Source organism: Salmo salar, chromosome 16 (assembly GCF_965601325.2).
Source record: "Salmo salar chromosome 16, fSalSal1, whole genome shotgun sequence".
Classification (NCBI taxonomy): Eukaryota; Metazoa; Chordata; class Actinopteri; order Salmoniformes; family Salmonidae; genus Salmo; species Salmo salar.
The window spans coordinates 32,845,264-32,871,185 of record NC_138306.1 but is presented as its reverse complement, the minus strand read 5'-3'; the positions used below and the strand labels follow the sequence as shown (position 1 = coordinate 32,871,185).

General features: G+C 46.2%; 1 protein-coding gene across 5 annotated transcripts in view; it reads right to left on the bottom strand.

The window, feature by feature from the left end:
* LOC106573733 (breast cancer anti-estrogen resistance protein 1) overlaps positions 1–25,922 on the bottom strand; it is a 156,013-nt gene that overhangs the window by 16,991 nt on the left and 113,100 nt on the right. For 4 of the 5 annotated variants that reach the window (XM_082962678.1, XM_082962680.1, XM_082962677.1 and 1 more), the window contains one exon: positions 8,485–9,096. In XM_082962678.1, the coding sequence (XP_082818804.1) occupies positions 8,485–9,096 (612 nt within the window). Of the gene's footprint in view, positions 1–8,484; positions 9,097–21,459; positions 21,647–25,922 lie in introns of all 5 variants that reach the window. The other variant, XM_082962681.1, reaches the window with a different exon arrangement.

Sequence of the window (25,922 nt, the reverse complement as noted above, 5' to 3'; positions counted from 1 at the left end):
TGGGCAGGCCGTGACTGGGCCGGCCGTGACTGGATGGGATCATCACTCTCTACTTCTCTCTCTGCAACTCTCTTTTTTTCTCTTTCATTCGCTCTCTCTCAGGGTGTTTGTCTACAACCCCTATGTAAAATCTCTCATCAGCATCTCCTGGCAACACCACACTTAGGTCTGTCTCAAACGCCTAGTTAAATAAAAGGTTAAATTAAAAAAATTACAAATAATATTGAAAAAAATACTTCCATGTTGTTTGGATTGTGGAATAAGCAGCGTTAGGCTTTGCTTTTTTACATGAATGCACTACTGACTCTAGAACATAGCCGGAGTTCCCCATTATTTCAAGCTTTATGTATTTCCTGTCTCAAGGTTGGTCCCTTCTATCCCTGACCCTACTGAGAGGACCATGACAACATCAAAGAGCCAGCCCCAATTAAAGCCATGACCACTAGGTTTACTACTCACTAACAAGGCCAACCTCACACACCATATTCACACACAAAGAAAGAACCCTACATGGCTACACACATCCTCACACTAATGACACCACTCAGGAGTCAGGAGTGGGTGTTGAGCTGATGTGGTGCATGTGTGAACCCTTTGTCCCTCCACTCTGATCTGTCCTCTCTCTCTCTCTCTGGCCTTTTGACTCCCCCAGCCCAGAACAAAGATCGCCCCTGGCTCCTGTGATATCCCATCCCTTTGATGAGAAACCACTGGAGCACAGAGAGAGAGGCTTCTGGGGATCTGCTTTTTACGCTAAGAGAAGATCCATGTCCCTCGCTAACCCCTTTCTCTTTCCCCATCCCTCCCCACTATCTGATGTAGGCTTTCCCCATCCCTCCCCACTATCTGATGTAGGCTTTCCCCATCCCTCCCCACTATCTGATGTAGGCTTTCCCCATCCCTCCCCACTATCTGATGTAGGCTTTCCTCATCCCTCCCCACTATCTGATGTAGGCTTTCCCCCTCCCCACTATCTGATGTAGGCTTTCCCCATCCCTCCCCACTATCTGATGTAGGCTTTCCTCATCCCTCCCCACTATCTGATGTAGGCTTTCCCCATCCCTCCCCACTATCTGATGTAGGCTTTCCCCATCCCTCCCCACTATCTGATGTAGGCTTTCCCCATCCCTCCCCACTATCTGATGTAGGCTTTCCCCATCCCTCCCCACTATCTGATGTAGGCTTTCCCCATCCCTCCCCACTATCTGATGTAGGCTTTCCCCATCCCTCCCCACTATCTGATGTAGGCTTTCCCCATCCCTCCCCACTATCTGATGTAGGCTTTCCCCATCCCTCCCCACTATCTGATGTAGGCTTTCCCCATCCTTCCCCACTATCTGATGTAGGCTTTCCCCATCCTTCCCCACTATCTGATGTAGGCTTTCCCCATCCCTCCCCACTATCTGATGTAGGCTTTCCCCATCCCTCCCCACTATCTGATGTAGGCTTTCCTCATCCCTCCCCACTATCTGATGTAGGCTTTCCCCATCCCTCCCCACTATCTGATGTAGGCTTTCCCCATCCCTCCCCACTATCTGATGTAGGCTTTCCTCATCCCTCCCCACTATCTGATGTAGGCTTTCCTCATCCCTCCCCACTATCTGATGTAGGCTTTCCCCATCCTTCCCCACTATCTGATGTAGGCTTTCCCCATCCCTCCCCACTATCTGATGTAGGCTTTCCCCATCCCTCCCCACTATCTGATGTAGGCTTTCCCCATCCTTCCCCACTATCTGATGTAGGCTTTCCCCATCCCTCCCCACTATCTGATGTAGGCTTTCCCCATCCCTCCCCACTATCTGATGTAGGCTTTCCCCATCCCTCCCCACTATCTGATGTAGGTTTTCCCCATCCCTCCCCACTATCTGATGTAGGCTTTCCCCATCCCTCCCCACTCTCTGATGTAGGCTTTCCCCATCCCTCCCCACTATCTGATGTAGGCTTTGTGGGGAGATAATAACAGGACCAGCCCAAAAAGGTCCCATCAGTGCTCCACTGCTCAGGGCAATGTTTCCCCTGTGATTCCCTCTGCACTCTCCCTCTGTCTCCCATACTCACTTTCTCTCCCCTTTCTCTACAGTATCAGAGCAGAAAATGAGTCCACAGTAGGTAATGGAGGGGAGACCTGGCAGGCAAGAAACAAGGCTTTTAAACACACTCTCACTGACCTCCTTACTCAGACTGCGTCACATCTACAGAGGCAATGTGTGAAACTCAACTTATCCAGAGCGACTTCCATTTAGCAGCCACAGATAGATTACATATAGATTCACCTGAGTCCGTAGTGAGGCTGTACTCCAGACATCCCTCAGTGCTGCTGACCAATGAGCCCACATGCTATATACCAGAAGAGTGAACTCTGATTCTATAAAGACTAACCCAACCACTTCAGTCCTAATTCATCCCCATCCCCACATACTTCAAGTTGGGCTTCTAAAGCTTGGGCCCCATTGAGTGCAGGCAGAGACATCAAAGCTGCATCCCAGCACGAGCTCAGGGGGACAGAATTATTGTATTTATTCTTTTTTAACCTTTATTTAACTAGGCAAGTAAGTTAAAAACTAATTCTTATTTACAGTGACGGCCTAGGAACACTGCCTTGTTCAGGGGCAGAACGACAGATTTTGACCTTGTCAGCTCGGGGATTCGGTCCAGCAACCTTTCAGTTACTGGCCCAACACTCTAACCACTAGGCTACCTGCTGCCCCAGAATGGGACTCCAACCTCAGCCTCCCACCCCTCCCAGTGGTCCCTAACCAGAGCACAGCACAGAGCAGCTGGGCAGGGACACTCACATCTGGAGCCTCTGTTTATACACAGTCCCACAACATTCTCTTTATACACAGTCCCCCCCCCCCTCCCTGTCACTGCTCGGGCAGTACAGTGATGTGGGCTGAATCAGAGGACCTTTTAGAGAAGCACACAATGCGGGAGACACTCTTTTAATCTCAGCGCTACGGAGACACGAACCCCAGAGGGCTGCAGAGTACTGCCTACATTAACACAATCAGACAGGAGCGCTTTCTTCATTAGGAGAAGGACTTCTCCGCTTACATAGACAGAGAATGGGAGGGAGAGTGTGGGAGGAGAGATATAGAAGGGGAGTGAAGAAATAAATAAGTGGTGGTGTGATAGTGCATGGCTGGGGTGTGTGGCAGAGCACAGAAGAGCTCCTCTGGCTCCCAGGCTGAGACTAGACGAGGTAAAGCTACAGGGGCCGTGTGGGAGTGAGGCACAGAGAGAGGTAGTGCACACAGGAATGTGTGGGTTACAGATAAAGAAGGCCACAAAAGTACAAGCCTGCGAGGCACTAACAGGAACACACAGCAGCCGTCTCATCTCTGGATGAGCTCAATTCTGATCTTCGGACTGGCAGCTGCACTGCTTTTAGACTGTTGCTCTAGCCTGCGGGAGAGTGACTCCTCGGCGTCTACATCCATCCATCTCTCTCTGTTCCCTGCCCACATTCCCTCTCCTCACATCATCCATCACACACGCGCAAACAAACACACACGTGTATCTAGTATATTTATGTGCTAAATAGGTAACAGAACGCAGCCATTTCTTCAGCAGGTCACACACACCTTCATTCTGTCTCCCTGATGCCTCACCCACCCCCATTCTCCCTCCCTCCCTCACTCCAAGACGAACCCCCCCAAAAAGCCTGCCTGCTCCTGCAGATAAGCCCCCCCCCCCTTTCCTCCCTACACTTCAAGTGAGCGCCCGCCAGGTCTCTTTAAACACTCATGAGATTACACATTTACTTTCAGAGCAGGCAGCCCACAAAACCACCAATAGAATCTCAATCTCCCACCTTTTTCCACAGGTGCAGTGCAGAGGGGAGGAGAGGAGCTGAGTCCCATAGCAGCTTGTTCTGTTCGCCCCCGGCTCCCAGGCTCCTTATCACAGTGTCTCTCACCTGCACACAGGGTCATTAGAGGCTGCAGGTGATAAGAAGGCTTGGATCTACCTAGATGGCCCTAATCAAAGGAGCCCAGGCTCAAACAGGCCGCTCTCCACCTCTCCCCCAACCGTCAGCCTCACACAATAGCAGTGAGTTCTGCTATGAACATGTCAGTCACAGACACACACTGTACTTTGAAATCATTTCTAGACAGTAGCAGGAGAGAAGGTTGTAAAAGATCACATGGCAGCCCCAGTCCCAGTGGAGTCTGTCATTCCTCCTCAACGTCTGAGTGGTGCAACTCTCAAGCACCTATCAGCTTAGCATTTAGCACATATGAGGAAATCAGTGGATTCTCCTATAGACATACATGAGCCAGGTCATGACCTCTTATAGCAACCCTGCTAAAGGTAGTGAGGGCGATAGCAGAGAGTCTGGATGAAATATATCCTTTCTGATTCATTGGGTTTCAGAGACACAGAGTGCAGTGGTGTTTTCAGCTATAACACAGCTGGGTGTTTACTGAGGCAACTCAGGTTCTGTCTTCTCTTTCAGATGGGAAGAGGATAGATAGACAGCGGTGAATTTACATTTGTTTACTTGTTTGTTTCTCCGGCTGGGCTAAGCAGTTGCCATGGTTTGAAGGAGAGGTGGGGGTTGTTTTTGGGCGGCTATGTGGCATACCAACGCAGAATAAATGGATTAGGTAGAAAACTGAAAAACACTGAGTCGGTCCGAGAGTGGTGACTGAGAGAATGGAGAGGACGAGGACGGGGGGGCTGAGAGAATGGAGAGGACGAGGACAGGGGGGGCTGAGAGAATGGAGAGGACGAGGACAGGGGGGGCTGAGAGAATGGAGAGGACGAGGACGGGGGGGCTGAGAGAATGGAGAGGACGAGGACAGGGGGGGGCTGAGAGAATGGAGAGGACGAGGACAGGGGGCTGAGAGAATGGAGAGGACGAGGACAGGGGGGGCTGAGAGAATGGAGAGGACGAGGACGGGGGGGCTGAGAGAATGGAGAGGACGAGGACAGGGGGGGCTGAGAGAATGGAGAGGACGAGGACGGGGGGGCTGAGAGAATGGAGAGGACGAGGACAGGGGGGGCTGAGAGAATGAAGAGGACGAGGACAGGGGGGGCTGAGAGAATGAAGAGGACGAGGACAGGGGGGGCTGAGAGAATGAAGAGGACGAGGACAGGGGGGCTGAGAGAATGAAGAGGACGAGGACGGGGGGGCTGAGAGAATGGAGAGGACGAGGACGGGGGGGCTGAGAGAATGGAGAGGACGAGGACAGGGGGGGCTGAGAGAATGGAGAGGACGAGGACAGGGGGGGCTGAGAGAATGAAGAGGACGAGGACTGGGGGGCTGAGAGAATGGAGAGGACGAGGACAGGGGGGGCTGAGAGAATGAAGAGGATGAGGACAGGGGGGGCTGAGAGAATGAAGAGGACGAGGACAGGGGGGGCTGACGAGGAGGGAGAGAATTCCAGGCCCTTGAAGGAGTGTGCCAGGGCCACACCCCTTCAAAAGACATCCTCTTTCATGTAAGGCCTGCTAACCAATCACAGTTGTTCCAGCTGCTGCTGTTGCTTGGCCTTCCGCAACCCCCTCCCACCTCCTGCCCCCGTCTCCCATCCCCTGTCCCCTGTCCAGGACCGGGCCTGGCTGGCACAGCTGACTGGGATCAGGGCGCCCCCCTGCTCCCTTTCAAAGGCGCCAGTCTGGGGAAGGCTCGTCGTACCAACTGGGTATTTTACCAACCTCCTCACCCCTCACCTCTCCAACCTGCTCAACTGTTGCCGGTTCATCTAAGGAAAAGGCTGAGGTGGTCAGCACACAAAATCAAGATAGCAGCATAACAATCTAACACTAGTGACATGGGTCTAGAGTGAGATTCTGAGTGTGTGTTATTCCTTTACATTTACAGACAAACTGTGTTGTCTTCCTGCTTATCAGATGTTTGCCAAGTGTAACTGTCTTTGTACTAGTTTCTACCTGAGACAATGCCGGTGTTTTCCCTCACTCCCTAATTAGTCTTCATCCCAGTGTGTATGTGAGAGCTTTGTATGTGTGTGTGTGTGTCGGTGTCGGTGTCCATGGGGGGTGGAATGGAAGGGTTCAGCTCGGGTACAAGGACAAGTACTAACAATACAGGTCATTAATTCAAGGTAAATATGTGCATAAAATAACTTGCACAACACAGCGTTAAGAGGGAATTACTTTGACAACCATCTCTACCACTTGACCATCATGTTAGGCATTTCAGATCCTACCAGAGCAACTCTCATATTTATTATGTTTTACTGTGGGACTGTGGTGAGATACAAAAAAACCGGTACAGGATTTTCACTTGTATTACTCCCTACTAGTAGTACTTCTTCTCTTCCCTCTCTACTTCCTGTACTGCCTGCTGTTGGGATGACATACACTATATGACAGTTAGAGGGTTCCACCAGACTGAGGCAGCACTCTAGAATCAGCCAACATTTGGAAACCCTCTGCTCTGGGCTGGAGCGTGAACTCTGTTGGAGTCCTCTGTCTTACCACCAGGCAGGAGCTCCTCATCGACCCCGTCCATCGACCCCGTCCATCGACCCCGTCTGTTGTTTCTCTGTGAGCCCTGGCCTTGGACTCATCTCTGATCCCGTTCTCTTATGTCCCTCATGTCGCCTCAATCCAAATGTCACGTGTGTTTGTTTTGTCTTCAAATCACTCACTCCCTCTTTCTACAGCTGGTATTCTCCTCTGGTTTTCAGGTTGTTTTGAAGTTGCACCCATACATCATTGGGGATAGTTCATAGGTTTAACACACTCACAGCAAGGGAACACAAAGGCAATGTTTGTTTTGTCAGATACTACTGTTTAACTCTCTGTTCTTTCTCTTTGTGAGCGTCTGTACTTCTGTATCTGACAGTTAGCTGGCCTTATTGAGAGGCAGATATCAACCATGCAGAGGCCCATCTCTAGCCCCCTCTGTGAAGGACAAAGCCCTGTGGTCATGCCTCTTACACAGACCTGCTGTGGGGTGAGAGGAGCGGCCATAGAGATACCATACTGTATCTGTGTTCTAATTCCCTTTTCTATGGCAGCAGCAGCCAGGTCTAAAGGCCGGCCTGCAGACCGTACGTTAGATTCAGTATTTTGCAATTAAAAACACGTCACACTGTGCGATGTTCCCAAATTAAAATATTGATATCAACCTGGTCAGATTGTACGATTTGCTTCAGTTCTGTCGTCACATTCTGCAACTGGCTACAACAGCCGACATAGGCTACATCAACTGCAGCGGTCTAGTGTAGTGAGCTCAGAAAAACTGAAAATATGCATGTTAGAAATAGTTTTTACATACAAACTCAGAATCAACTGGGCGCATTTGAAAAAGAGACCTAGGTAACACTATGTCTTCCCTATTAAAATAAAGTTAAAAAATATATATATAATAATAATAATAATAATCATTGGCTTCCCCAAAATAACATGGTCGCTGTGGTAGAACGTTTATTTTGATTGGTGATTTTGTGCATCATGTAAACAGGATTACCAGTGAAATGTTTCTTCTTGCAAAGCATTAATCAAACTATTATATTAGTCTGACTATTCACAATAATCGTATTCTTATGTGCATACTCAAGTGCCGGCCTTGTTCCCATTGGTCAGTCACCGGGATCGGCTTGTAACACCAGCCATATTACACGATAAAGGCTAAACATTTGTCGGAGCCTACGACTGAACGTAGCGGCACCTAATCGGCAGACCGAGACCCTGTCACACTGCCAAGACGTCCAACAATCGTTTATGACCTAAGAATTTGCCCCATGAAGTGGAAATTTTGTCTGAGACGGCAAAATCATTGCATAATACGCCTAAAATCGTACAGTCTGTGGGGACTTAAGACGGTGAGACATCTCATGTGATACGCCCCCTCCTGCAGGGACCAGGTGCACCTTGCTGCTACCGCCCAATCACTACTCCATCATCATCATCACACTTCACTTCCCAGCGCTGCTCTCACACATGGCTCAGTGCTCTAAGGCAGGCCTGGGGGGCACTCCCTGGAGAAAACCAGCCACAACAAACTGTACTGTTACTGATACCGCACTGGCTGGTACTGGTACCCCCCCCCCCCCCCCCCCTCCCAGCCTGCTGCCTGTTGCTGCTGCTGCCTAACAGAGCAAAATGCTTACTCACCCAACCCCAGCAGATAGATACCTGAATTATTAAAAAACCCATTATTTATTCCAATATATGTCCCCCTCTCCTCATCCCCCCTCTCTCGTTTGGCTTTTCTTTTATCTTTCTATCCTCTGTTTTCTTTTCTGTCATCCCTGCGGCTTTGAAAATGACATGGAGCCTTGAGCTGTTGTTGAGAGTGAGAACAACAGACAGAGCACGTGAGGGGGAAACAATTACAGGATACCAAACATGCTCAGATACCAAACAAATCCCAACCAGGATGAGGCCAGATGACAATGAGAGCCTAAACTAGCTATTGTGGACCTAAATATCTAACAAGTCTGTATTTAAGATTTTAGAGGAATGTGTTTGTTGTGTAATGTGCAATACGTTTTAAAACAGACTTACCTTTCCTAGAGGTTTGGAGGAGTCCCAGCTCCTCTTCTCTATGGAGGGGGGAACCTGGTAGATATCCTGCCCAGGACCAGGCCCTCCTGCTGAGGGAGGCACCTGATAGATGTCCTGGACAGGAGCGTGGAACTGCTTCTGGGAGAGCATGGGGGCCTTGGGTGGGGCTTGGGGTCCCATGGGTATCTGATACAGGCTTGAAGGGGAAGGCTTGCCATGGTTGGGGGGCATCATGTAGATGCTGTCAGGTAGGGCGGGGACAGGCCCAGGGTTGGAGAAGGCAGGGTGCATGGCTGTGTACTGGGAGGAGGGGGAGGGCTTGCAGTAGGCACTCTGCGGGGGGAAGGCCAGCTGGCTTGGGCTCTGGGCAGGGCCAGGTTGGGAGGTATGGGGGAGTGGAGACTGCTGCTGTCCAGCCTTGTCGTACATGCCCACCAGGATCTTGAGGCGGTTGCCAGGGACGATGCCCTGGCGTCCATGCAGAGAGCAGAGCCACCAGCCATCCAGACCCTGGGTGTCCCGCTCCAGTACCGTCATGATGTCACCTTTCCGGAAGGACAGCTCGTCTGGGGACTCGGCCACATTGTCGTACAGGGCCTTGGCCAGAACGTTCTGCAGAAAACAGGAGAGAGGGTTAGTTCATTATTCCTTTACAGACAAGCTATGTTGTCTTTAATTGATTTGATACCCAGTTTGTTGTACAAAGTTCCAGATGTTATATTCGGTTGTAGTACCCTGAGAAAGAACACTTGATTCCATAATGTTAGACTGTGAAATTCCCTAGTGCCAGGGCAGGCTGACTCCATAGACCAGACTGAAGACCTTCCAGGACAGTTAAATAACTATAAAACACAGCTGACACCTAACAGCACACAACACAGGCTCCATCTGCCTGCCCAGAGCAAACACAGCCACCCACTCACTATGGGATGCTTTGAAACTAAACCAATATTTGGAGTGCCCCCCTGACCGGTACCTCCTCCTCTAGTACAGAGTGGTAAGACAAGTCTGGCATGGGGCCCAATCTCACTCTCACACACTCTCACACACACACACAGCACACACACACACACACACACACACACACACACACACACACACACACACACACACACACACACACACACACACACACACACACACACACACACACACACACACACACACACACACACACACCTCCTCCTCCTCCTCCTCCAAGTGCCCCCCTTCATTAGACCACAGGTCACCCAATCACTCTGCCCGTCTGATTGGTTAATTGTGAGGCGCCTCCACTTCCTGATTTATTGCCTGGCTTCCCCTTGTCCACCTTAGTCCACATGTGTGTTTATTAAGAGAGGAAGAGAGAGGGAGAGTCAATGTTGCCTTAATCAGAGGGGCCTCTCATTCCTCGCCACTATTTATCTGTCTATTCAGCACCCAGGCCTCTATCCAAGAGCAATGCCACACAGGGCAGGGGGCTGATCATTCCCGCCCTCCTGCCCATGGCTATCTCCCTCCCCAGCCCAGATGGACTATCCCTGGTGTGAGGATGTTTGTGACCAGCCTGACAGGGTGTGGGGACAGGGTTCCATGCAGTGGAGATAGTGTCTGTCTGCTCAGTGTGGTTATTAATACAGTCAGCAGAGGTTCCCCCGTCTAAAACCCATTATAACACATCCTGACCTGACTAGCTCTGTCGTTCTCCCTATTACACATACACAGACATACACACATGCACACGCACACATAATATATATTTCCCATATTCCTTGTGCTGCCTGAATCACAGCCAGATAAAACATGTACCACCACCATCACGGCCAGTAGCAGTGTGTGGTTAAAATCACTGAGGAAGCCAAGCCAGTAAAAAAGCCATATTACAACTTCTGTTGTAATAATTGCATCGTTTGCTCTATAACCCATTCATTCATACACCAGCGTGATATACAATAAGGCTGAGACAACACCAGACAACAGTCACAGAGTAGCAGAATAAAGTCAACCACACATACGGTTGTTTCATCACAAAACCAGGGAGCAACGTCTGTCGAAGTCCACAAAGCAAATATTACACCTAACAAACAGTTATGACCTGCAGCATGGTCACGCAAGTTCATGTTTGACAGTTTACTAAACAACTACTAATTTAGAACCATGGATTAACCACAAGTCAGTACAAAGACAACAGGAGCACTGCCTCGGCTATTCCAGCACCACTTAAACATCATCAATTCAACAAGGCTATATATGCTTAGTTTAATATACTGAAAACAAACTTAAAGATACCAAAAACTATTTAGTCCAATCAAGGTTGCTTACAAATGTCCTTGTTTTCCATGAAAACATACATGAAATGAGTTGCAAAATGAATAGGAAATATAGTCAAGACGTTGACAAGGTTAAAACAATGATTTTTAATTGAAATAGTAATTGTGTCCTTCAAACTTTGCTTTGGTCAAAGAATCCTCCATTTGCAGCAATTACAGCCTTGTAGACCTTTGGCATTCTAGTTGTCAATTTGTTGAGGTAATCTGAAGAGACTTCACCCCATGCTTCCTGAAGCACCTCCCACAAGTTGGATTGGCTTGATTTTTTTACATACAATACGGTCAAGCTGTTCCCGCAATAGCTCAATAGGGTTAAGATCAGGTGACTGTGCTGGCCACTCCATTATAGACAGAATACCAGCTGACTGCTTCTTCCCTAAATAGTTCTTGCATAGTTTGGAGCTGTGCTTTGGGTCATTGTCTTGTTGTAGGAGGAAATTGTCTCCAATTAAGCGCCGTCCACAGGGTATGGCATGGCGTTGCAAAATGGAGTGATAGCCTTCCTTCTTCAAGATCCCTTTTACCCTGTACAAATCTCCCACTTTACCAGCACCAAAGCACCCCCAGACCATCACATTGCCTCCACCATGCTTGACAGATGGAGTCAAGCACTCCTCCAGCATATTTAAATTTTTTCTGCGTCTCACAAATGTTCTTCTTTGTGATCCGAACACCTCAAACTTAGACTTGTCTGTCCATAACACTTTTTTCCAATCTTCCTCTGTCCAGTGTCTGTGTTCTTTTGCCCATCTTAATCTTTTCTTTTTATTGGCCAGTCTGAGATATGGCTTTTGCAACTCTGCCTAGAAGGCCAGCATCCTGGAGTTGCCTTGTCACTGTTGATGTTGAGACTGGTGTTTTGCGGGTACTATTTAATGAAGCTGCCAGTTGAGGACTTATGAGGCGTTTGTTTCTCAAACTAGACACTAATGTACTTGTCCTCTTGCTCAGTTGTGCACTGGGGTCTTCCACTCCTCTTTCTATTCTGGTTAGAACCAGTTTGCACTGTTCTGTGAAGGGAGTAGTACACAGCGTTGTACGAGATCTTCAGTTTCTTGGAAACTTCTCGCATGGAATAGCCTTCATTTCTCAGAACTAGAATAGACTGATGAGTTTTCCGAAGAAAGTTCTTTGTTTCTGGCCCTTTTGAGCCTGTAATCGAACCCACAAATGCTGATGCTTCAGATACTCAACTAGTCTAAAGGCCAGTTTTATTGCTTCTTTAATCAGAACAACAGTTTTCAGCTGGGTTTATCTAATGATCAATTAGCCTTTTAATATGAACAACTTGGATTAGCTAACACAGCGTGCCATTGGAACACAGGAGTGATGGTTGCTGATAATGGGCCTCTGTACGCCTATGAAGATATTCCATTACAAGTCAGCCAGTTCCAGCTACAATAGTCATTTACAACATTAACAATGTCTACACTGTATTTCTGATCAATTTGATGTTATTTTAATGGACAAAACGTGCTTTTCTTTCAAAAACAAGGACATTTTGAAGTGACCATAAACTTTTGAACAGGAGTGTATGTGGCTGTCCATGGTACTGATTTCTGTATGTGTGTGTGTGTGTGTGTGTGTGTGTGTGTGTGTGTGTTTGCGTGCACGTGCAGGTATAATATGATACAATTAAGTTGACTCACCCTACTTGTAGACTAGCTGAACACCAATGCCATCCTCCTCTCTTTCATGTTGGTAAAATGGTCTTATGACCTGTCATAAAGTACACTTTTAGTTTTAGTTTATAACCCTAACTTCCTGGTATGGGAAAAATGAACCAGCTAAGTTAGCTAGCTAGTTGACGTGAGCCTACTAGTCTACATATTGAACTTCAGTCGTCTCAGGCCAGTGGCACAATATATTCATTTATGGTTAGATCAGAATCGCCGTCATAATCATTGCCTGTACAGAGAATTAAGTCAAAACCACAAGTCCAAATCCACTTCTCCATCCATGGCTTAGGAAAGGGACGATTTAGCAAGCTAGCTACAGCAGGACATCAAATCACCAGACACGTTTGTCTGACAATGATGACGTTTTGTTTAGGCTGTGATTTGATTGCTGTGAAGCCAATTCCAGACTGGTCTACATTGAGAGGAGTTTTGCTGTGCCAGGACAACCAACTGTTGAGCTCAGCTCAACGCTGATTGGCTAATTATTTAATCATTGTTTATCAAGGGAGGCCAAATGCTACAGCGGCAACATGTTATACTCTTTTGATCCTGACAGAATCAGATACATGGTCTATATGTCACGCCCTGACCTGAGAGAGAGGATTTGTTTCTCTATGTGGTTAGGTCAGGGTGTGGGGTGGGCATTCTATGTTTTGTATTTCTTCGTGTTGGGCCGAGTATGGTTCCTAACCATAGGCAGCTGTCTATCGTTGTCTCTGATTAGGAACCATACTTAGGCAGCCTGTTTTTCCTTTGGGTTTTGTGGGTAGTTATTTTCCATTTAGTTGTAAAGTACCTGACGGAAATGTCTGCTGTCATTTTTTGGTTTAATTTGAAAGTGTTCATTCTTCTTTCATTACAACTACAAGATGAACATATTCCACACTACACCTTGGTCTACTCATTATTATGCCTGTGACACTATTCATACTGAGACAGAGGGGTGCTGTTTCCCTCACTCTGATGATTTCTCCATTGAGATTCAGCCACTTGCGAATTGACGGGAAAGAGAAAGATAAATGATGTTATAATTGTAACAAAAAGAAGAAGATTGGTCAAATATTTGGGGAAGCCTGGCTTCCCTAGGCATCCATGAATACACTCCATTGACTCCAGCACCTTGTTAGTCTCATGATGAGATATCGAACACTCCTGGTTCCCTGTTCCACTGCCAGAACAGACCCTGGGTTGCCTACTCTCTGTGTGCCAGATATGGCCAATTATAGACATGTGCAATTATTGTGCTATTACAATACCCAGACAGTAATGGCAATGTTAATGTACGTTCAGATGTTCCCTATATGTAGTCAACGTGAGGAATCAGAATTGTCCCAGTGCTGAGTGAGGGCTGCTGTGCTGTGATCTGTCTGCGTCATGTGTATTCAGGGATTGACTCAGAGTGTATTGGGTTGGTGGTGAATGCAGTGCTGTGTGTTGGTCTAGTGGAGGGACAGTCAGGTTCTATCTCCCTGTCACAGCCCTCTGATGAATAGCCTGCTTGTCCTGGGAGAGGGACAGCTACTCTGCGTCCCGACCCGTCAGGGCTGAGGAGGCTCTGGACACACACACACAGCCTCCCACTATAGTGCCTGAGTGGCCAGCAGCTGTCTGCAATTTCACCGTGCAGGCCAAACACACACTGACCAGGCAGGGGCTGACCAGACACATAGGCTCACACACACACACACACACACACACACACACACACACACACACACACACACACACACACACACACACACACACACACACACACACACACACACACACACACACACACACACACACACACACACACACACCGACTAGTGAAATAATGAGGGGCCCTCAGACTAGTAGAAAGATTTCATTATACTATGAGTTTTACTCACAGCAACAGCTTGGCTAAAGCAGAGCGTACCTCTTCAGTCTCGCTCAACGTGGACAGATACATGGATTTTACTCATCTCTACCTTCAAAAAAGCCACGTGACATTTAATTGGTTTTTGTGAGGACGTTTGGTATCAATTACCGGAGGTTTCTATAGGATGAGAGTCAGAAGAATAAATTCTTCAATATACTTGCGTGACAATGAGGTAGTGATGCATGCAGCATGGTGCTTCATATTGCCTACTCTTCTATTTTATATATTATCTTAACTCTCCCTTTCTCCTGCCAGCTTGCTTTCTTTATCTATTCCATCCATCTCTCCCTTCAGAAAAAAAGAGCAAAGAAAGAGATTCCTTTGACCATGCTTTTGTCTGCTCTATGTCATAAGTTAATTTCCTAGTGGAAGGAGGGAGTGGGCAGAGAGAACTGATGACATCACAATTTTTGGACTTTGACTTCATTAGCTGAAGGCCTGCCTGCCAACTCTTAGTATAAGTCACCCACAAATCTCTCCCTGTTTTTCTCCCTCTGGCCACAGAAACAGAAAGTGCTTAGAGAATGATTCACGTGCCGTTCTGATTAGTTATGAGTCAATAACTAGATGACTACTAGTCTCTCTGCCTAGTCTAAATGGCATATTCGATGGATGTACACACCTCCCTAGACACACCCAGCTGAGGGTGAAGAGAAATCGCTATGTCTAGAAACTAAAGTTAACTCATGTGAATCTGGTTGATCATTAAATCTGCAATATGTATTTTGGGTGACCTAACCAAATTCACATAGAAATGTTAGTTATAGATCTGTCATTCTCATTGAAAGCAAGTCTAATTAGCTGTAGATATGTTCTACGTGCGCTATTTCTATGCTTCGCGTTCGTAAGTTTTCGTTTTTGCATCTTTTACTTTCGGTTTTGTACACCAACTTCAAAACAGCTGAAAATACAATATTTTTGGTTATGGAAAATATATTTCACAGAGGTTTAGATGGAACAATTATTCTCTACACTATACTTGCTTGTTTTGTCATATAAACTGAAATTAGGCGAACTATTGGAATTTTAGCAACCAGGAAATGGCAAAGTGATTTCTGCATAGTGCACCTTTAACCTCTAAGATTATAGATTACTACTTCGATCCCATGCTGTGTCACAGCTGGCCGTGACCAGGAGACACATGAGGCGGTGCACAATTGGCCCAGCGTCGTCCGGGTTAGGGGAGGGTTTGACCGACAGGGATTTCCTTGTCCCATCGTGCTCATGGCGGGCCGGGCAACCGGCAAACTGACTTCGGTAGCCAGCTGTAAAGTGTTTCCTCCGACACATTGGTGTGGCTTGCTTCCGGGTTAAGCAAGCTTGGCAGGGTCGTGCTTCGGAGGATATACGGCTCTCGACCTTCGCCTCAATGGGACAAGACTGTAACTACCAATTGGATATCATGAAATTGTGGAGAAAAAGGGGAGTGCTCATTTGAATTGGTGGTTCCAACAACAATGTTGTTCAGGTGGCCATACTAACCTACTGGCTCTGTGCTGTGCTTTATTTCCTTTGTTTGGGGTAGAAACCTGACAGTGGCCACAGTGATCCACTGGGGTCCAGCAGTTTTCTAAACTCTGCATAACTCAGTCACTATGCTAAGACTTCACCATTGTGATCATTACCATGGTAATGGCAGGTCAAAGCCTTCACCCCTACAGCCGGGAGCAAACAAAGTCTGACGCCAAACTTTATTATCACTCAACAGAAGAAAGTGTGGAGAAGAAAGAGGTGAAACGAAAGAGAGAGAGAGAGAGAGAGAGAGAGAGAGAGAGAGAGAGAGAGAGAGAGAGAGAGAGAGGAGAAGAAAAGGATCTTCATCATCCAGAGGCATAAAAGCTAATTGGTTTGCATTTAAAAGCGGGCAAAAGGGGAGATTATACATACACACCTAAAAGCAAGCTAAAGAAACTATGGGAAAAAGCTGGGGAATGAGTGATGGTGGAAAGGAAAGGTGCAGTGGGTCTGGGAGAGGAAAGGAAAGGGAGAGAGATCCACAGGAAGAGAAGGAGAGGAAAGAGAGGTGCAGTGGGTCTGGGAGAGGAAAGGAAAGGAAAGGGAGAGAGATCCACAGGAAGAGAAGGAGAGGAAAGAGAGGTGCAGTGGGTCTGGGAGAGGAAAGGGAGAGAGATCCACAGGAAGAGAAGGAGAGGAAAGAGAGGTGCAGTGGGTCTGGGAGAGGAAAGGAAAGGGAGAGAGATCCACAGGAAGAAAAGGAGAGGAAAGAGAGGTGCAGTGGGTCTGGGAGAGGAAAGGAAAGGGAGAGAGATCCACAGGAAGAAAAGGAGAGGAAAGAGAGGTGCAGTGGGTCTGGGAGAGGAAAGGAAAGGGAGAGAGATCCACAGGAAGAAAAGGAGAGGAAAGAGAGGTGCAGTGGGTCTGGGAGAGGAAAGGAAAGGGCTGCAGTGTTCATTCAGACAGCCACTGAGCAGGAAGTAACGTGGCAGCTGGTGTAGCACGCTCAGTGCAGACAGGTCAGTGAAGGCAGTGTTTGTGTGTGTGTGTGTGTGTGTGTGTGTGTGTGTGTGTGTGTGTGTGTGTGTGAAGGCAGTGTTTGTGTGTGTGTGTGGTGTGTGTGTGTGTGTGTGTGTGTGTGTGTGTGTGTGTGTGTGTGTGTGTGTGTGTGTGTGTGTGTGTGTGTGTGTGTGTGTGTGTGTGTGTGTGTGTGTGTGGGAGGCCTTTGTCTTTTGCCTCTACGTGACCCCGTGGGACAAACACTGGTTAAGTCACAGGAGAGTGTGTGTGTGTTTTGTACACGACTGTGTATTTGTCCCACGGACATAGGACCTCGGGGACAGAGACAACATTTTATGAACCACCCCCCCCCCCCCTCCTGAACTCACAAAGCATGACAGCAATAAGTCATATATTTTGAAAACAATACTCTTCCCTTTCTCCTTTGTGCTGTTTCTCCCACATCTAACCCCCACCCTTTTAAACAAACACCCCCTCAGTCATCAAAAGTTTTTATTCGTTTAAAACAGATGGACAGCACAGACACAACAAGGCTGTCTCTGCTGCTTAAATCACATTAGCCACCTGAGCCTAGCCAAACCACCCCCCTGGGTTACAAAAGGTAACCTTTTAGTTTATCTGTTTGAGGGTAGACTTCTGAGAAGTCACTGCCTTCCCCTGGGGCTAAGTAGCATGCTAGCACATAGCCCATGACTCTTCAAATGCCCACAGCAATATAGCAGCAGTACACAGACTGCAAATACAGCAAAGCCTTGGCAAGGCCTGTGTGTAAGCCAGCGGTATAAGACATTCTCACTGACAGGAAGAGGGATCAGACATACTCCCTGTCAGTCTGTCTCTCTGTCTATCGTCGTGCAGAAAAACAGGGCCATAGTGAGTGAATGTAGAGATGTGACTGAGTCAGTCCGATGGGGATCTAGTTTTGGCCTTTATAAGCTGACAGACACTGCTGTGACACACACAGACACACTGTGCTGCTGCTGAGATATTTGGGCGATTCCACGCCAGCGGGAGTGGAAAATATTTTTGGTGTCTCAGATTGTTCTGGCAATTCTCACATAGAAACTTCATTGGGAAGAAGGATGCTTGAAATGCTTTTGGAATTTGTATCACAAACCATTTTTTTTTTTAATCATGGTGAAATTGGACATTTTAGGCCTTTTGAGACCTATACATGCCTCCTATGTATCTGTGACCTTATGATCTGTGAACTGTACAGGATACAGACAACATCTTGGTGTCATTATAATACTTATAGTGTCCTCTAAAATATGGAGTATGTCTTGAAATAAAAATGGACACATTCATTTACTCAACATTAAAAGTATTTTTATTAATATCTCAAAACTATATAACAATATACTCTTCAAACACGTCACATTTCCAGAGTGAGATCACTGGTGCTTTTAATGATATGACTCATTAGATGCATAGAAATTGACATTATAGGTCATTAATCAAACACAGCACTACTTAAGGACTGCACATTCAGCAAGTCGCCAGCAGAGGGAGTTCCCTTCGAATCCATTTTCCCATTCACTGTGTTGGTGGCCCTCATAAAATCGAACATAATTTTTTTTACTTCACCTTTATTTAACCAGATAGGCCAGTTGAGAACAAGTTCTCATTTACAACTGCGACCTGGCCAAGATAAAGCAAAGCAGTGAGACAAAAAAACAACACAGAGTTACACATAAACAAACGTACAGTCAATAACACAATAGAAAAATCTATGTACAGTGTGTGCAAATGGAGTAAGGAGGTAAAGCAATAAATAGGCCGTAGTAGCGAAGTAATTACAATTTAGAAAATGAAGTGATAGATGTGCAGATGATGATGTGCAAGTAGAAATACTGGTGTGCAAAAGAGCAAAAAAGTAAATAAAAACAATATGGGGATGAAGTAGGTAGTTGGGTGTGCTATTTACAGATGGGCTATGTACAGCTGCAGCGATCAGTTAGCTGCTCAGATAGCTGGTGCTTAAAGTTAGTGAGGGAGATAATCTCCAACTTCAGCGATTTTTGAAATTCGTTCCAGTCATTGGCGGCAGAGAACTGGAAGGAAAGGCAGCCAAAGTGGGTGTTGGCTTTGGGGATGACCAGTGAGATATACCTGCTGGAATTTGTGCTACGGGTGGGTGTTGTTATTGTGACCAGTGAGCTGAGATAAGGCGGAGCTTTACCTAGCAAAGACTTATAGATGACCTGGAGCCAGTGGGTCTGGCGACGAATATGTAGCGAGGGCCAGCTTCAGAAGTAGCAGAGAGCCCACTGTGGAAATTTGATGTACTTGAAGAGTATATTGTTCCAAACAATGTCTTAAAATTAACAAAATCAAAAAGGGTAGTTTTGAGATAGGAATATTAATATTTGTAATGTTGAATAAATCAATGTGTAAAATTCAAGACGTACTCCATATTTTAGAGGACACTATAAGTAGTATAATGACACCAAGATGTTGTCTGTATCCTGTACGGATCACAGATCATAAGGTCTTACAGGAGGCATGTATAGGTCTAAAAAAAGGCCTAAAATGGCCAATTTCACCATGATGTTAAAAAAAAATGGTTTGTTATACAAATTCCAAAAGCATTTCAAACATCCTTCTTCCCAATGAAGTTTCTATGTGAGAATTGCCAGAACAATCTGAGACACCAAAAATACTTTCCACTCCCGCTGGCGTGGAATCGCCCATTAAAATGGTTTTCCACAAGGTAGAGAGCAACATTTAGGGGCTACCTCATAAAAAGGCCAGCGAGAGGCCCATATGGGACAATTTGTAGACAAATAATGTGAATAATAAGATATATTAGTCACAGAGGGGCTAACCTCAGGCTAATGCCAAAATGTACGGAACAGAATCCTGAAAGACATGACTTAACAGGAATATACTACAACAGAAATAGCATAACTAACATGACATTCGGTGAGGTCACAGATGTCACTGAATAGGGCTCACAACAAACATGTTCGCACAACTCTCTCCTCATAGAAAATAGGCTTGATCAGTAAAAAACTTTTTTTCAACTGTTTTGTTGCTATTCCAATAAATATGTATTGGTATGTAACACCTTAGGATCCATGTCCTTGGTATTCTCTGGGCGAGCCCAGGCCCGTCTTCTACTCGCTCCAGCTCTCAGCGGCCCACTTACCGGAACATTCCACAACCTCTTCATGCACCTCGTCAGTTAACTCACATTCCAAAGGTGTCACAACACCCCTTCTACAACACGCTTTACAACACACACACACACACACACACACACACACACACACACACACACACACACACACACACACACACACACACACACACACACACACACACACACACACACACACACACACACACACACACACACACACACACACAACCAATGTAGAAATTAATATTAGATCTAAGGACTCATTATTAGATCTAAGGACTTTCAAATCTTATCAGTCACACTTACAGTACAGAGGCCAAGTCAAACTAATGTTGTCACACAAATACACATTAACACTAAAGCATACTAAAGTGGCTGCCACTCTTATGAATCATCTCAAGGTGGAAATAACAGATAAATAACACACAAAGATCTTCAACCTCTCCTCCCTGTCAAGTTTCAACAGCAGTAAGAAAACATCTCTGATTCTTGTAGCTACAGGCTACAACAAAGTGCTGGAGCGCCGCCCATTGCACAAGACTGAGTGACAGTGGAACTACACACAAACCAGACAGCAGTTCCACTCTGATGTAATCCCACAGAGAGAAAGGAAGGACACCCAGTTCATCACAGTTCTGATTTCTCCTATCTACATACCAGAAACACTTTCTCCTCTCATCCATAAGCACAGGCAGTCACAATGGTAAAATCTTGCATAGAATTCTCACAATGCCCAACAATAAATCCTAAAATTACAGCCTTGAGTGGGGATACAGTGGAGATACAATTATTTTCCAGAGCATGAAACATCATTGTGACCTCAGCCAAACATTTCAGTGGTTTGGTGTGAGAGACAAGGCCATGCAGGAATTCAGGGAGCACTCTGATACATTTCAGGGGAACCAAAATACACAGAAAAGATGTGGATAGGCCTACTGTACTATAAGTCAGGATTGACATTGAAAGCTCAATCAAGCAGAAGTGGCACAGCTCCACAGGTTTTTAGAGCATCTGCATGCGCCTCAGAAACCTACCTCAGTCAATATGTTTAGATAAAAGATCAGTGGATGTGTGTTCAGTTTTGTAGGCTTTGACAACAACATTCCCTGGTTTGTTTAACTGCCCCAAGGGCATCAAAGCAACCTTTGTGATTGGCTATGTGAGAAGAAAGCCCAGCGCTATGGGAACCATACCAGACATAGCTAAAATCCTGCTCTTTGTGCAGAATCCATTTTGCCTGGTGTAGGACTAGCTAGGTGTTCTGCTCTGCAATGGATTTCTTATCTAAACTCCCTCCGTCTCTGCCTCTAAAAGACGGCGCCAAAGAACATGGCTGACGTTTTACATTCTCCCAACCAATTGTGCAATTTAGTTACGTTTTTAACTTATTGTGTACATAATGTTGCTGCTACCGTCTCTTATGACCGAAAATAACTTCTGGACATCAGAAAAGCGATTACTCACCACGGACTGGAAGAAACCTTTTCCTGTAATGAGTCCGGCGAGAAGGATATCCTGCTTTCACTGGAACAGGCCCAGATCCATGCCTTTTGTGTGAAGAAAAGACGCCAGAAAAGGGGACGCAGATCGGGGATCCTTCTGAGAATCCGGAGGCGAGCGAGCAAACTCCCAATGCCTTCCATTCTTCTTGCTAACGTGCAATAGTTGGAAAATAAAATTGATGACCTACCATTAAGATTATCCTACCAACTGGACATTAAAAATGGTAACATCGTAGTACCTTATGATAAGCTGTCAACCACACTATCTACCAAGAGAGTTCTCAACTGTGTTATTCGTAGCCGTCTATTTACCACCGCAAAGCGAAGCTGGCACTAAGACCGCTCTCAACCAACTCTATAAGGCCATAAGCAAGGAAGAAAATGCTCACCCAGAAGCGGCACTCTTAGTGGCCAGGGACTTTAATGCAAGCAAACTTAAATCAGTTTTACCACATTTTTACCAGCATGTCACATGTGCAACCAGGGGGAAAAAAATCCTACACCACCTTTACTCCACACACAGAGATGCATACAAAGCTTTCCCCCGCCATCCATTTGGCAAATTTGACCATAATTCTATCCTCCTGATTCCTGCTAACATACAAAAACTAAAGCAGGAAGTACCAGTGACTCGCTCAATAGGGAAGTGGTCAGATGACGTGGATGCTACACTACAGGACTGTTTTGCTAACACAGACTGGAATATGTTCCAGGATTCTTCCGATGGCATTGAGGAGTACACCACCTCAGTCATCGGCTTCATCAATAAATGCATCGATGACGTCGTCCCCACAGTGACTGTACGTACATATCCCACCAAAAGCCAAGGATTACAGGCAACATCCACATCGAGCTAAAGGCTAGAGCTGCCATTTCAAGGAGCGGGAGACTAATCCGGACGCTTATAAGTAATCCCACTATGCCCTCAGACGAACCATCAAACAAGCAAAGTGTCAATACAGGATTAAGATTGAATCCTACTACACCAGCTCTGACGCTCGTCGGATGTGGCAGGGCTTGAAAACTATTACGGACTACAAAGGGAAACCCAGACGCGAGCTGCCCAGTGAAGCGAGCCAACCAGACAAGCTAAATGCCTTTTATGCTCACTTCCGAGGCAAGCAACACTGAAGCATGCACGAGAGCACCAGCTGTTCTGGATGACTGTGTGATAACGCTCTCGGTAGCCAATGTGAACAAAACCTTAAACAGGTCAACATTCACAAAGCCGCTGGGCCAGACGGATTACCAGAACGTGTACTCAAAGCATGCGCTGACCAACTGTCAAGTGTCTTCACTGATATTTTCAACCTCTCCCTGAGCGTGTCTGTAATACCTACATGTTTCAAGCAGACCACCATAGTCCCTGTGCCCAAGGAAGCAAATGAATACTCACGTCGGTAGCCATGAAGTGCTTTGAAAGGCTGGTCATGGCTCACATCAACAGCATCCTCCTGGACACCCTAGACCCACACCAATTTGCATACCACCCCAACAGATCCACAGATGACGCAATCACAAGCGCACTCCACACTGCCCTTTTTCACCTGGACAAAAGGAACACCTATGTGAGAATGCTGTTCATTGACTACAGCTCAGCGTTCAACAACATAGTGCCCACAAAGCTCATCAATAAGCAAAGGACTCTGGGAATAAACACCTCCCTCTGCAACTGGATCTTGGACTTCCTGACGGGCCGCCCCCAGATGGTAAGGGTAGGCAACAACACGTCTGCCACGCTGATCCTTAACACTGGGGCCCCTCAGGGGTGTGTACTTATTCCTGTATTCCCTGTTCACCCACGACTGCATGGCCAAACATGACTCCAACACCATCATTCAGTTTGCTGATGACACAACAGTGGTAGGCCTGATAACTGACAACGATGAGATGACCTATAGGAAGGAGGTCAGAGAACTGGCAGTGTGGTGCCAGGACGACAACCTCTCCCTCAATGTGAGCAAGTCTAAGGAGCTGATCGTGGACTACAGGAAAAGGTGGGCTGAACAGGCCCCCATTAACATCGGTGGGGCTGTAGTGGAGCCTGTCGAGAGCTTCAAGTTCCTTGGTGTCCACATCACCAACGAACTATCATGGTCCAACACACCAAGACAGTCGTGAAGAGGGCACGACAAAACCTTTTCCCCCTCAGGAGACTGAAAAGACTTGGCATGGGTCCCCAGATTAGAGGTCGACCAATTAATCAGAATGGGCGATTAATTAGGGCCGATTTGAAGTTTTCATAACAATCGGTAATCTGCATTTTTGGACACCAATCATGGCCAATTACATTGCACTCCACGAGGAGACTGCGTGGCAGGCTGACTACCTGTTATGCGAGTGCAGCAAGGAGCCAAGGTAAGTTGCTAGCTAGCATTAAACTTATCTTATAAAAAACTATCTATCTATCTTAGCATAATCACTAGTTAACTACACATGGTTGATGATATTACTAGTTTCTCTAGCTTGTCCTGCGTTGCATATAATCGATGCGGTGCCTGTTAATTTATCATTGAATCACAGCCTACTTCGCCAAATGGATGATTTAACAAGAGCTTTCGCGAAAAAAGCACTGTCATTGCACCAACGTGTACCTAACCATAAACATCAACGCCTTTCTTAAAATCAATACACAAGTATATATTTTAAACCTGCATATTTAGTTAATATTGCCTGCTGACATTAATTTCTTTTAAATAGGGAAATTGTGTCACTTCTCTTGCGTTCTGTGCAACAGAGTCAGGGTATATGCAGCAGTTTGGGCCGCCTGGCTCGTTGTGAACTGTGTGAAGACCATTTCTTCCTAACAAAGACAGCCAACTTCGCCAAACGGGGGATGATTAACAAAAGCTAATTTGCGAAAAAAGCACAATCGTTGCACGAATGTACCTAACCATAAACATCAATGCCTTTCTTAAAATCAATACACAGAAGTATATATTTTTAAACCTGCATATTTAGTTAAAAGAAATCATGTTAGCAGGCAATATTAAACTAGGGAAATTGTGTCACTTCTCTTGCGTTCATTATACGCAAAGTCAGGGTATATGCAACAGTTTGGGCCGCCTGGCTCGTTGCAAACTAATTTGCCTGAATTTTACGTAATTATGACATAACATTGAAGGTTGTGCAACAGAGGGTAGTGTGAACAGCCCAGTACATCACTGGGGCCAAGCTTCCTGGACCTATATAATAGGCGGTGTCAGAGGAAAGCCCATAAAATTGTCAGAGACTCCAGTCACCCAAGTTATAGACTGTTTTCTCTGCTACCGTATGGCAAGCGGTACCGGAGCGCCAAGTCTAGGACCAAAAGGCTCCTCAACATTAGACTGCTGAACAATTCAGAAAAATCACCACCGGACAATTTATATTGACCCCCCCTCCCCCCAGCCCCTCTTGTGCACTGCTGCTACTCGTTGTTTGTTTGTTACCTATGCATAGTCACTTCGCCCCCACCTACATGTACAGATTACCTCAACTAGCCTGTACCCCCTCACACTGACTCAGTACTGGTTCCCCCTGTATATAGCATCGTTATTGTTATTCTTATTGTGTTACTTTTTATTATGACTTTCTACTTTAGTCTACTTGGTAAATATTTTCTTCTTCTTGAACAGCACTGTTGGTTAAGGGCTTGTAAGTAAACATTTCACTGTAAAGTCTACACTTGTTGTATTCGGCGCATGTGGCAAATAAAGTTTGATTTGATTTGATTTATTACTCCAGTAAAGCCCAATTATCCCCCACATAAAGCAGGTGCCCTGGGGAACCCACGGTTTGATTACAACAGAAAACATTTACCCCCAGGTCCAGTTGTTTGCAGCTGAACTAGGAGGAGAGAGAGATCCCATCAATGCTAGCTAGGGAAGGGCCTGGGTGCACTGTGTTTAAGAGATTAGGCCCATGGCAGGACTGCCAGCCACAAATCAAGGTCTGTTTCAAACCTGTAGTTTTCTCTGTAACATTGCTTAGACTTAAAGCTCGTTGAGAAAAACCAGGAAATTATAATGTTTAGCAGCCACCTACGTGATGACAAATTTAAGACAAGGAATAACTTGAATTTATTTGCATGCTAGCACACTGTACTGTATGTATTTGATTCACTAACACATCTTCATATGTTCTTATCCTATATCTGAAACCCTATGACTCACAGTTGGTTGTGCACAATTTCACCTGTGGACTGACTGACCCTACCTGAATCAACCTTCCTTCCCACTAGTCCTTGCCTGTCACAGCCTGGTGTCTATTATTACTACGCTCAGTGACTGTGTGACACCTGTAATCCCTCTCAGGGAAATGATGGAACGGACTAGGAGAGGAGTTTCACTGCCAGACCTCCTAGGGGGTGACAGGGGGAATTCCATGCCAGCACCCAGAGCCCAGGCAGGGGGCTGTGAGTCAATCAGAGGTGAGTCAGGCCTG